Source organism: Orcinus orca, chromosome 12 (genome assembly GCF_937001465.1).
Source record: "Orcinus orca chromosome 12, mOrcOrc1.1, whole genome shotgun sequence".
NCBI lineage: Eukaryota > Metazoa > Chordata > Mammalia > Artiodactyla > Delphinidae > Orcinus > Orcinus orca.
In genome coordinates this window covers 11,725,152-11,738,575 of record NC_064570.1, presented here as the reverse complement: position 1 = coordinate 11,738,575, position 13,424 = coordinate 11,725,152, and the positions used below count along the sequence as shown (strand labels likewise).

The following is a 13,424-nucleotide window of genomic DNA, read 5'->3' as shown; positions in this document are numbered from 1 at the left end:
TTGTCACCAAAGAAACGTCAGCCCTTTTGAATTTTGTGGCTGTACGTTCTTAGGTACAAAAGAATTAAAATGAAAAGCCTACTACATATATTTGGAGACATGAGTGGAAGCATCACCTCCACCTTGCCTCAAACAGTGATATACTAGTTGAAATAAAAAACTGAGGGTGGGGTGGGGGGGGGAGGTTTGGATCAAGTTTCACCTTGAATTTGGCTTAACTAATAGACTCCTTAAGCTAATTGGGGTGTTAAAGGGAATTGAAAGAATCTAACCGTTTTTTTTTTTAATACCCACATTCTAACAAGTCAGCTTCAGACTTTTTTCTGTCATCAGGTCCTAAAGTGAGAACCCTTAAAGTCTTTAGAAAAGCTCTAGAGATGGTTCATTAAAATGTTTTTCTGTCCCAAATGAGAGCTTGTATTTTCCTCCCCTTTTTTCCATCTCAGTTTAGTTTTTGAGAACTTCTAGGCCTTATCCTTTTTGATATCCTACTCTGTGTGGTACATGAAAGCTCCAACATAGTATGGTACCCAGAGTCATGTTATTACAAATGTGGTCATTTTTCAGCAGTAATCACTTATATTGGGGTATGGTATGAACTCTTCCAGTAGCTTATGTATAATGAAAATATATCTGTGTGGTCACTGAAAAATCATTATACTGGAGTGACAGTAAAGATACTTTTCCCTCATTTTTCTCTTCAAGAATCATTGGTTCAAAACCTACCAATACCTATAGGAGGTCTCTTGTCTTAAGCTGATTCCTATGCCTGTTCAGTTTCTGAATTAACATCAGACAACAGATTGTGTGCTTAAAATCACCAGCACAGGAGCGGGCAGTACTGTTTATCTGGCTGATGACCTGCATTTTAGGAGGAGAACCAATTCCGTACGTCACTCTTGTCCCTACGTCTCTGAGTTGTGTCAGGTTCAGAAAGAAGTTGCTTGGTTCCTTTGTCATGTGAAGAACGTAGTTTTAGAAAGTTCTATCATAGTGGAAGGTAATTTAGGTCGTGAGTCTTACCAATGCTACTGTTCTTAATTTAGGTTAAAATGGGGAACTCCGAGAGTCAGTACACCCTTCAAGGATCTAAGAATCATAGCAATACTATTACTGGTGCTAAGCAAAAGCCTTGCTCCCTGAAAATCCGTGGCCTTCATGCAAAGGATGACAAGTCATTGCACGGATGGGGTCACGGAAGCAGCGGAGCCGGGTACAAGTCCAGGTCGCTGGCCCGAAGCTGCCTTTCTCACTTCAAGAGCAATCAGCCTTATGCATCGCGACCGGGTGGCCCTTCGTGTAAAGTCTCCAAAGGCAGTGCCTACTCCAAGCACAGGACAAATGCCTCGGCATCGGATTTCCAGGGCAACGATGCTGCTTTCTCCTCCGAGAACGGCTTCCACTACGTCGGACACCCACCGGCGGATAACCACGCGGCCTCGAGGGACTGCAATGGGCACCTTCTCAACTGCTACAGCAGGGACCAGAGCGTCGCGTCCACCCCTCCCGGCGAGGACCGCAAGAGCCCCAGGGTGCTTATCAAGACACTGGGCAAGCTGGACGGGTGCCTCCGGGTGGAATTCCACAGCGGCGGCCAGCACAGCGCCGCGGCCCCGGGGGGCTCGGGCGGCCCCGTGCAGCTCCTGCGCTACTCGGCCGGCGCCCCGCCCAGCCCGCGCGCCTCCCCCGCCGCCACGGCCGCCGCCGCCGCCGCCACCGTCGCGCGCCCGCGCTCCAGCAAGGGCAGCTCACTCAGCTCCGAGTCCTCCTGGTACGACTCGCCCTGGGGCCCGGCCGGCGAGGTCAGCGAGGCCGAGGGCTCCTTCGCGGCGCCCGGCACACCGGAGCCCGAGCCCGGCCTCCACGCCGGCTTCCCGCCCAGGGATGCTCCAAAGCCTTTCAGCCAAAGCGCCTCTCTCTCGTCCCTCCGGGAACCCTACCCGGACGCCACCCTGGGGAGCCTGGCACCCGCGGCCCTGCGGCTCTCCGACGACTACATGGGCACGCGCGCCAGCCTCAGCGCCCGCGTCTCCTTCGCCTCCGACATAGACGTGCCGGCCCGCGTGGAGCGCGGGGAGCCCGGGCAGTTCGCCTCCTTCACCCTTCCCTGCCGCAAGTCCAGGGCCCTGAGCGAGGAGCCCTCCAAGAAGGACACCCTGAAAGCCAGGATGCGCCGCATCAGCGACTGGACGGGAAGCCTCTCCAGAAAGAAAAGAAGACTCCAGGTGAGTCAGGCTTGGAGCGCCAGGAAAGATGCTCTTCTGTTTTCTATCTGCAAAATGGGGAAGTTAGCAGAAGCTACTGCAGAGCGTGTCCTGAGGCTTGAATGAACTCGTGAGAGCGAAGAGTTTAGCCTAAGCCACGGCACATCTCGTTTGCAGGTGTATGTGCGTGTGTGTTTTCTTTCTTTCCTTTTGCTTCAGATGTGCATTTTCATTCTTACCCCTCGACTTCAGTCTCCCGGATTCTGTCCAGTCTCGTCTCCTGGACTCTGGTATGAACCCCACAGGCCGCATCCCAAGACCTGGCCAAACGGTTCTTAGAAAAGACAGTGTTGGAGAGACTTCCCCAACGAATTGGTTATCTGAGTATTTTGCTAGAGCTCATTGTTAAAGCCTAAACAGAAAGGAAGAGAGAGAGATCGTTGTCATTTTTGGATGAGTAGCCTTGCTGAGCTCGATATTACTTTGGAGAAATTAAAATTCCTGTTGTTCAGTTGGTACATCAGGAAGAAAAATGTGGGTGATCTATCTATATGTATAATCTCACCACCTCCTCATGGGGCAGCTAACAGTTTTGAAAACATCTTGATCTAAGTACGTGGAATAGCAAAAGTATGATGATGTTGAGAAAATAAAAAGTATGATGATGTTGAGAAAATAAGAATCATGATGATGACAGTAACCCTTTTAATGGGCATATAAAGTTTGAATGGGGGAAACAAAATGACTTCGACATCAGGAAGGAAAGTAATAGTTTGCCTTCTTAGGTAACGGGATTTCTAGGTTTTCAGTTGCTTGCTCTTTGTTTGTTTTTACTTTTAATCATTTATAGAAGGGAGAAAGTGTTTTGTTTTGTTTTTTTTAACTCAGTATAAGTCAGATTGTTAAAGGAAATTTGAGTGACCAGTTTGTCTCTAGTAGAATTGCATTTAAACCATCCTAGATAGATATATACTTATAAAATTGCATAGAGCTTTAGGGATAGAAAATAACTTCCCTGAGCAGATTGTTTCAGATCTATGAAATTTACCATTAGTTATTTCCTTCTTATGTATGAGGTGCATGCCCCCTGCCCCCAGATTGTACTTTGTGCCCTTTTCTTCTCCTCTACACAGAGACGAAGAATAGATGACTGTTGTCCTATTACAGAACTCTTCATACCCCTGAATATAGTCATTTGCTCCCTCCTTACTTGTTACTTCTTCATGCTAAACTGCTAAGTGCTGTAGTAGAGATTTCTTTGACCTTTTTTCTCAGCTGCCATTTCCCAAACAACTGACAGCAGTCAAGCATAATTGGAGAGAGAACTACTTTCTGGGGAGCTGCAGTCCCACACAGACAGCTTTCCCGTCTTTTTGATGCAAGTGTTGTGTTGTCGACTAGTGTTCAGCTCTCGTCTGCTGTGGCCCTTAAGCCTGTTCCTCCACATCTCTTATTTGCATGTTTCTCATCTGTGCTTGTGGCCTGGCTTACACTCGGCTCTGCTGTGTCTCATTCCGTTTCCATTCAGGTCCAAAGCAGACCCTTTGCCACTGTGAATTGACCACATTCTGCCCCATGCAGGACCTCGCTGCCCAGCCACCCTGGGAAGTGAACCTCCTTCAAGTCTGTATCATCCAAAGATTTAACTGGATGATCTGTAAGCCTGTGAAGTTAAGAACAGACGGGTTACAATCAAAGAATCTGAATGTGAAAGCTAGAAAGGACTCCCTCTCATTTTAAAATGAAGAAACTAATATTCAAGGAGTTTGAAGACACATGGCTCATTAGGGGAGAAGCCAGGGCCAAAGCCACTTCTGCTAAAGCTCAAAGGTGTGCGTTTTCCACGTAGCCACATGGCCGAGGTACTGTTGATAGCCACTAGTAATTACTTTGGGGTTACTGAATATTAAGATAATAAACTATCTTGTATTTTTGAAAAGTGGCCTAGGAAGGCAGCTTTTGAGTTTTGCTTGTGTCAAACTTTGATAATTTATAAAGGTGAGCAAAATGTACTTTTTTGGTAAGTGTGCCACTTCCGTTGGCCACGCCTTTGCTTTTTTGTTCTTTTTTTTTGTTTGGCTGCACCGTGCAGCTTCTGGGATCTCAGTTCCCTGACGAGGGATTGAACCCGAGTCACCAGGCCACCAGGAAACTCTGGCCTTTGTTTTTGTTTTTTTTTTTTTTTGCGGTATGCGGCCCTCTCGCTGTTGTGGCCTCTCCCGTTGCAGAGCACAGGCTCAGCGGCCTGTGGGATCTTCCCAGACCGGGGCACGAACCCGTGTCCCCTGCATCGGCAGGCAGACTCTCACCCACTGTGCCACCAGGGAAGCCCTGGCCTTTGTTTTTCTTTTACAGTTGAACGTGAAGACAAAGTTTGGATCCTTAAAAAATGTAGTCAGTGCATAGGAGCAAAGTTTGTGACAGTACACTATAGTAAGGACCAAATGCTTATCCTCTTACACACGCAGACTTCTGTATGCCAGCAGGGCTGAGGCTTGGAAAATCTTCCTATGATGGGTAGACATATTTGTTTTGACTTTGTAGAAAAAAGTGACGTAAAAAGAGCAGTCCTTTTTTTTATAGGGTTTTCAACCACTCTGGGGAGTTAGAGCCTGAAAGCAGATGAATCAGTGGAAAAACTTACATAGCTGAGAAAGAATATCACACTATTCAAAGCTAGAGGGAGGGGGAGGGAACACACATGTGCTGTAGAAGGGCATGTGTTTGATGCTGGTAAGCTATTCACACTAATGCAGCCTTGCTGTGAGGCCTGTGAGGCCTTGCTCCTGTCCTGGGTAAACTTTCCATTCTGTCAGTCAGGGTGGGCTAGGTTATGCGGAGGTAACAAAAAGCCCGCAGTTCTCTGAGGTTTAGCGCAAGCAAAGTCTTTGTCTCATTCAAGCTGCAACTCTGGTCGGCATTGTTCCTCTCTGGGACCCCAGGTCCACAGAGCAGTTACCATCTGGCACACCGCAAGCCTCTGTGGCAGAGGGAGAAAGAACCGTGTGTTGGCTTTTGAAGCTCCCACTCAGGGGTGACATGTTTCACTTCTGTTTGCATTTATTGGCCAAAGCAAGTCACGTGGCCTTGCCTAACTCCAAGGGAGGGGGGTGGGGAGTAGGGAATGGTCCTGCCGTGTACCCTAGGGGAGGACCAGATATATTTGAGGGGTAGCAGTGACTACTGCTGCAGAGTTTCTTACAGAGGAGATTCAGGACACAGAGACTCCGGCTTTCTGACCATCTTAATTTTAGGCTCTCACTGCCCTTTGAGGGCTACATAGTCACAGGGAATTTCTGCAGAGGACCAGTGGCCATTACTGTGAAAAGGACAATAGCATACGAAGAATGACATAGTAAATTTGGTACTTTTTCCTAGAGAGTGAGGAATGGTGATAAGAGTTTTCCTTTAGCTCTAAAGGAATTTAGTGACATCTCTTGAATTCCTCTCTACTCTTTGCTGTAGTGCTCTTGTCATCGTTATGTTATCCATTGTTTACGATTATCCAGTGGGGGTGGAAATGGAAATCAGACTTCTTTATGTACATGTCTAACATAGCACCTTAGTTTCACACCCATAGCACAGTGATCAGGAAATCGAGCTCCGACTATTTAGGAACTGTCCTCCCTCCCTCCCTCCCTCCCTCCCTCCCTCTCTCTCTCCCTCTCCTTCCTTCCTTCCTTCCTATTAGCCTGAAAATGAGTCACTAGCTATTAGGATTCTAGATGGGAAGCTTTACAAATTTATTAGAGACCAGGAAAGTTCATGTCTGTCTATAAGAATCAGTTATGGATGCTAAAATGCGATCTTTCTCCATTTGTCAAGGAGGAAAATTTGTCTTGCGTTGCTCTAGTTGAACATTTAGAAGTTAGCGCTGTGACTTTAAGTCTCCCTCTTATGAGGAACAGTGACAGGAGTACTAACAGGTTACATTTAAGTTTGCCACCTGATGCCTTTCTCTGGCAGGACTCTGCTTGGTTTGAAACACCCCATTATAGCTCTAGCTGGGTACCAGAGGCAATCCCAGTGTTTTGGGGCTGTGAGTCAGAGACTCCTATTTATAGCTGAAATAATGTCAATACTAGCTAAATTAGAAGTATTCCTTCATCTCCTAAGAACTTTTGAAGAGCAACAAAGTGACAATTGAAAAAAAAAAAAAACCCTTAAACTATGTTGAAAGTTTCCTGTCCAAGTGACTCACCACAGCTGGCTTATTTGCTCTGTTCTTGCATAAGCATCAGTGTATAAATAAATCTGATTATGGGACATAGTATATAAACAGAGCGGAAGATAATATTTTCATTAGTAACAGCTATGTTTGGGGCTCAGTTGCTTGTAGCCCTTGGGTGTTTAGAAGCACTTTTCTATTGATGATTTTCCTGCAAAAGAAGCAACTAATTGCGACTTGATTTCTGGATGAAGTTTCTGAAAAGAAAACCCCTCCACACAGGGGAATATTCAAAATAAGGTCTTTAGTCAATGGTCCTTGATCCTGTTTTCCCTCCTTTTTATTTTAATGGAGAAGGAAAACCCACTAGCCTCTGAGTATTAGAGTCTCTCTGCAGAGTTACCTTAATTTAAGCCGTAAGTTTGGAATGTCAGTGTCTTTTAAGTCATAAATTAGCTCACTTTCTGCTGAAAAATTTCCTTACTGCTGTTGACCAATGAATGGCCTCTATGCAAGTTATTCTTCTTGAATGTCTAGACTTCTAATCTAGACGTTAGAGGAAACCTTTGTGTTTTCATCTCTGTACATGGCCAATTCACTGTTCAGTGCATGTTGTCCTAAGGGGGGCAGCGGTTATTAGAATAAATATTATTTTTATTTAGAACTGCCTGTGTCTGATTTTGTGGCAGAATAAATATTAAAGAATCATGCTTTGGTATTGCCAGTGCTTAAAATAGGTGTTCAAATAAAACAATGTGAATGAATTAATAGTACATTCCTTTCACGAAAGAATTCCAAAGTAAAAAATATTAGTTACGAAGTAAAAGCTACAGTTGGTAACCACTACCCTTTGTGGATAAGGAACCCCAGGTGCGTGGTTTTCACTGTCCAAAGAGGGAAAATACGATGCTAGAGATCTCAGTGTCTAGACCTTGGAAGGGGGTGAGAAGCTGAGACTGTTCACTGTGGGGAGGGGAAGAAAAGTTTGTATAAACCACGCCCTCCTTGAGTCTGGAACTAGTGCTTGTCTAATTTAGCTTAAAAATGATCCAGAAGGAAAACAAGACTGCAAGAACACGAATTCGTTCCCGGAAGATACTGATTCTCAATTAGCAAAGAAGGATCAGTCCAGAAATCTTCGCTAGCGTGTTTTGAATATACCAGTTCATTGTTTGACGCTAACTGTGGGTTAGATTTAGGACCGTCAGGGTTATTTGGTTTACATTTTTTAAGCATTGATTCCACAGGCTATACGTTGGGTTGAGCAGTACTGTTTCTATAATTCTTTCTGATTTGCAGACTTGATGGTTAAAGATGCATTAGAGAAAAAAAAAGAATCTTGCTTTGCAGCAGTCGTATTAGCAAACCACACTATTAACACGTATGCCGTATTGGGGAAGGGGTGCTTTGCTCATATGTAACATCTGATGGGTGGTCATCTGTGTTGCTCACAGGAGCCGAGATCCAAGGAGGGCAGTGACTACTTTGACAGTCGCTCGGATGGGCTGAACGTGGACGTGCAGGGGCCCTCCCAGGCATCTGCATCCCTGTGGTCAGGGGGCTCGGCTCAGATCCTGTCCCACAGAAGCGAATCCGCTCACGCGATCGGCAGCGATCCCCTCCAACAGAACATTTACGAGAATTTCATGCGAGAGCTGGAAATGAGCAGGACCAACACGGAGACCCTCGAAACGTCCACAGAGACCGCCGAATCCAGCAGCGATTCGCTCAGCTCTTTGGAGCAACTGGACCTGCTCTTTGAGAAGGAACAGGGGGTGGTGCGCAAAGCCGGGTGGCTCTTCTTCAAACCCCTCGTCACTCTGCAGAAGGAAAGGAAGCTGGAGCTGGTGGCTCGGAGGAAATGGAAACAGTACTGGGTGACACTTAAAGGTAAGTGATCGTCACCACCCAGAGAGCCCCTGGGGTCCTTTCCTCCGCTGTCCTCTTTCCTAGGAAGTGTCAGTGAGTGCGATGTTGACCTGAGTTCACGTGAAGGCATCTGATCCAGAATCTACCAGCCTGTTTTCCTACAAATACCTTCTCAAACCTGTATAATATGCCTCACTTAACATTCGTATACATTATTCATTCTCATAAGTAATGATTGAATTTAATAACTATTGCTCATTATTTTATAGGTATTTCTGTACCATTCTTTTAATACTTTTCCTGCATCTGGGGGTGGGAGGGGAGCCCCAAATAAGTTACCAAACATAGTTTAGTTATTTGGAATACAGATCATGAATTTCTGTGTGTGTTCAAAACTCCAAAGAGGTATCCTTCCCAGCTTGTACAACTAAATTTCATCTGCATTATTTGATTTGTGTCACCTCGCCTCTATGAACTGAGAGTCTAATTGTCGTCACCAACAAATGCTTTTTTTTCTTCTTTTTTTGATGCAGAGGAAATAGGAGAAAGCATTTGCTTTGTTAAGACGATAAAGTTTTCTCGCAAGCATTTGCCATTTAAAAAATTATAATCGCCTCGCTCATGGTGGATGGATAGATTATTTGAAGTGATCTAAGGCTCTGAGTCAGCATCATGTTGATTTATACAGATGTGAACACAGAGCAGCCCCACAGCCTCTGGCATTTCTTCACAGCTGTCCTGTGACTCTTTGTCAGCAGAACCTGGTGTGGTGCGCAAAGTCAAACCTCATTAGCGGCCACCACCCTTCCTTATCACGGGAGAAGGCAGAAACAGAAATCACGTCTGCACGCAGCGAGTTTGGAAGGCCCAGAGCTGTCTGCGGCGCTCCCCGTATTTAGAAATTGTGAGCCTTGGGGAGCTGGTGTCAATTCATAATTACCCAGAAGCCCCTCTCTGGGCAAGGTGCACCCGCGAAGGCATCTCATCTCCTTTCCCTAGCAAACTGGAGGGTTTATAAAACCCAGGACCCAGCATCCCACACGGATGCCGTCCTCTTTCCCAACTTCTGCATTTGGATCCTTGCGATACCTTGTGGCTGAGGAGGGCAAAGAGCTTACCCAGCTTGGGTGTACTGGAGAGGCGGGGTTTTCTACTGGATGACGGAAGAGATTTGGAAGGTTGGAATTATGGGTCACATCCAGCAAGATAACATTTTGAAGGGATAAGTGATGCTTTAAGGTTTAATAACCAAAGAGCTACCCAAGTACAGGATAGGGAGGTATAGCCGCAAAGTATTCCAAGTGAAAAAGATATGAGGGTTTGATTTGCAGGCCATTCACAGTGGGTTTCCACTGTGATGAGGCTAAAATGAAAGTAAATATGATTTAAAGAGCACACATGGTTGTTGGCTACATCATTAGAGGTGTCATGTCGTCTGCAGCTCCATCATTCCCCCCTGCCTCTGCCCTGGTCAGAGTTGGCCGTTTCTCTCCTTAGGGGCAGGATATTGCAGGAGACTTGTTCATAAACGAGCCAGTGGGTCTTGTAAAAGTTCCAGCTGAAGAGGGGAGTGGAAAATGTCCCCTCAGGGGAATGAGCGTCTGGAATTGTTTGTGACTCGAAGCCTGAAGCTGCATCCCATTCGTGCGGTATTTAGAATGGGTGCACTGTATTCTAGAATGTGTCATGCATAGGATGTGTCAGTCTTGTAAAAGAGACACTGAATTTATTCTGGTTCATCTGAGGTTGGGATAGGACTAATAAATGGAAGACAAGCTGATTGTGAATTAATGTAAAAAATACAACAGTAAAACAACAAACAAACCCACTGCCTCTTCCTGAGTTCCCTGCTACTGGAGACATTTGTGCAACGCCAGAGTGTTGGAGGCTTCCTGGGGGAAGTTCGGGCAGGGATCACTGAAGTTTGGAAGAGGGTGTCTCCAGGACCCTGTCCTCCATCCTGGCAGCTTCCCCGGGGAACTTCTGGTTGCTGACTTCGGGGGCAGGGATGGTCCTGACTTGTCTCTGATGATTGCAAGACCCACAGTCCTTCCTGGGCCCTTGCTGGTTAAACACTTGAAGACCCGTGGATAAAGGGTGCTTTGTAGGGGTAGATGTTATACAGCACACATCCCTTTGTTTCCTTTGCAGCCAAGGGAAGGCATGGGATAGAGATGGTTTTTTCCCAGCATAACCTTTTCCATGTGGTTCTCTACACCTCTTTCCTCTGGGAATTCAATATGTTGAATTCAACTTCCTTGGCTTAGAATCCAAGTTGTAATATTTGGACTTAACTGTTTCATTTAATCATAGTTAAAACATATATGTGTATATGTACACACACACACACATGTACATTTAAGCAGAATTTTTAAATTATCCTTGGAGTTTCTATGTAACTAAAGTAGAAACAGTGTTTTTCAGAGACAGCGGCTATCAGCCAACCATCTGGTTGCCCACCTACATCGAATGTATAGGTATGCTAAGGGCGCAAATGTTTTTTAGGGTTCGGAGGATGTAATAAATTTTTAACAAGGGTAATTCTGCTTTCCATCTGTCTTTTCCAATGAGTGGATTTTCGTGCGGTTCACAGGGGACTTCCTGGGCAGGATAGTTGGCAAGGGGGTGAAAGCTGTCCCTCAAAACACACAATACATAACCGAGGTCAGGAGGGGTGTTCATAAAGGAAGTTTAAGAAGCTGGTCATTCTGCCTGTGACAGGGAAGGACGGATGAGTGTGGGTTGAGAAGGTGGATTTGAAGGGAGACCGAGACTAATTTCTCTCCTTTCACTGGTGATATTTCTAGTAATACAGCCTCTCCTGCTTCCAGTGCTGTCCTGATCTGTTTCCTCTTTTTGCTTCCACTGACAACTGCCCAGGCTGACACCAGCTCCTGGGGAGGCGGGGGTGGACAGGGCAGGGCTGGTGGCCAGAGCATTGGGGGGTGGGGTGGGCACAGGAGGCTCTGCTGACGTGGGCGCGCAGCCCCTTTCCATCAGCCTCATTGCCCCCGCGTCAGAGATGCAGATTAAGTTAAACTCGATGTAACAGACTTACGACTGATTTCCTGTTCCTTAAATTCGATAGCAACAGAATTCTGCAAATTGTTTGACATACTGGTCTGGTTCTAAAGCGAAATGGCCTGTTTTGGTTTCACGCTTCCGCGGGAGAGCTGCATGCTGTCACGGTGGGGCGTAGGGGGATGTTAGGGTTGGCAGTGTTCTGGCATCTGCCCAAGATTGCGTTCATTTCCTCTAGATGCCGCGATTCAAACCACCGCCCCTGGGAGCTCAGAGTTAGGGACGCTGGGAAGTGAACATTAACCCTTTGGAAAGAATTGGGAGTTGGGTGGAGCTGGTGCTGCTCTGTTGTCCTCGGGTCCCATGGTCATGGGATGTCGCACAGGCTTTTCCCGATGGAAAGACTTGGGGACTGTTTCTAAGTCCATTAGTGGCTGGAAGAAAAGACAGGCTCAGACCTGCCGCAGTAGCTCTGGCCATAAACCTCTTGCTCCTTTCCCTTGTTCTAAGAGGCTCTCACAGCTTCTGTGTTTGGGTGAGTTTTGATTGTGGGAGGAGAGATCGCTCAGGGCTTCTTGAGATCAGAAGGTACCATGGAGGGAGAAAGTGCTGTCGTGAGCCGGGGTCCTGCGTTTTTGGATCCTGTGCTGTGCTGGGCTCCATTATATAAACTTGTGCGTCCAAATTAAGATCTGTTTTCAAGGGAAGAAGTGAAACTGGTAAGAGTGAGATAGTTTTCAAAACATGGAAACTTTTATGAATGAAGGCTCATAATGTAGTAGGGTAAAGCAGCCATGAAGTGGACCCCATCCGTTTACAGTGCAGGGGAAAGCAGGCTACTGCTTCATTAACTGTCAGCGTGAAACGTATTGCGTTGGCCAAAAGGTTCATTTGGGTTTTTCCGTAACATCTTATGGGAAAACCGGAATGAACTTTTCGGCCAGCCCAATATTTTCAAAGCAAGGGATGGTGCCCATATCATGATGGTACCATATCACTTACCAGCACATGAGAAGTGCTCAGAAATGTTGATTGGTTGAAGGTTTTAAGGGATATTCAACAAGTAAACATACTTGTGAGTATTTTAGAATTTGCTTAAAAATTACGTCTCATGAGCTTCCCTGGTGGCTCAGTGGTTGAGAGTCCCCCTGCCGATGCAGGGGACACGGGTTCGTGCCCCGGTCCGGGAAATTACGTCTCATTAGAAAGCATTCCTATCGAATTATCAAAACAGATTCCTAGTAACTTCTGCCTAGAATATCTTATTAGCTTATTAGGGGAAAGCTATGTACCTGCAAGCATATGTAGCGGCACTTTAGGGTAATGTTTTAAAATACAGGGACATGTAGCTTCATTTTCCTCTCAGTCTAAATTAGCAAGATGGTAGTAATATTTCCTATCACTGTGAGATAAGAGAATATATTAAAATTAAGTTATTCTATGTGGCATTTGGAGAATAAACTGGGTACTTTCTCACAAATGGCAAAGTGCCCCAGGAGAACTCGGTTTCTTGTGACCCCACATTTTAAGTGTAGAAGTTCGCTTAGTTAATGAATACGGGGTTTTCTTCTGTCTCCTGCGTTTAGATCTCCTAAGAAGTGTGGTGCTGTGGTTATGAAGGAGGCACTCTGTGGTCAGCGTGCCTGGATTCAGATCCTGCTCCACTGCAGTCCAGCTATGGGACCTGCAAAGTGGTGTAAACTCTCAGGCTTTCCATCTGTAAAATGGGACTAATAACTGCGCCTGCCTTCTAAGGCTGCTTTGGGCACCAAATAAGCCAGAACACGTGAAATACTTAGAAGAATTCCTGACACAGAGTAAGCAACAGTAAATGCTTGGTATTGTTATCACCATTATTACCTTTACAAGAAACATCTCATTTTCATCTGGGTTGATGCTAACACAACTAGGCATAATTTAGATACCAAAATTTCCTTTTGTGATAGTCTCATTCAGTCATTTTCTTTTCTCTTTCCTTTCCTTTCCTTTCCTTTCCTTTCCTTTCCTTTTTCTTTTCTTTTCTCTTCTGTTCTTTCTGTCTCTCTCTCTGTTTTCCTCCCTCCTTCCCTTCCCCTTCCTTCCTTCCTTCCTTCCTTCCTTCCGTCTGTCGTATCCTTTACTTCTCATTCCTTTCCTGGATAGATCCTCGGGACATGTGATAA

General features: G+C 45.8%; 1 protein-coding gene across 7 annotated transcripts in view; it reads left to right on the top strand.

Annotated features, from left to right (window-relative positions):
* TIAM2 (TIAM Rac1 associated GEF 2) overlaps positions 1-13,424 on the top strand; it is a 239,226-nt gene that overhangs the window by 122,149 nt on the left and 103,653 nt on the right. For all 7 annotated transcript variants that reach the window (XR_007470439.1, XR_007470440.1, XM_049695172.1 and 4 more), the window contains 2 exons: positions 1,047-2,225; positions 7,827-8,262. Coding sequence is in view for 5 of the 7 variants with exons in the window: in XM_049695172.1 (XP_049551129.1) it covers positions 1,053-2,225; positions 7,827-8,262 (1,609 nt within the window). In the remaining 2 variants the exon portion in view is untranslated. The remainder of the gene's footprint in view (positions 1-1,046; positions 2,226-7,826; positions 8,263-13,424) is intronic.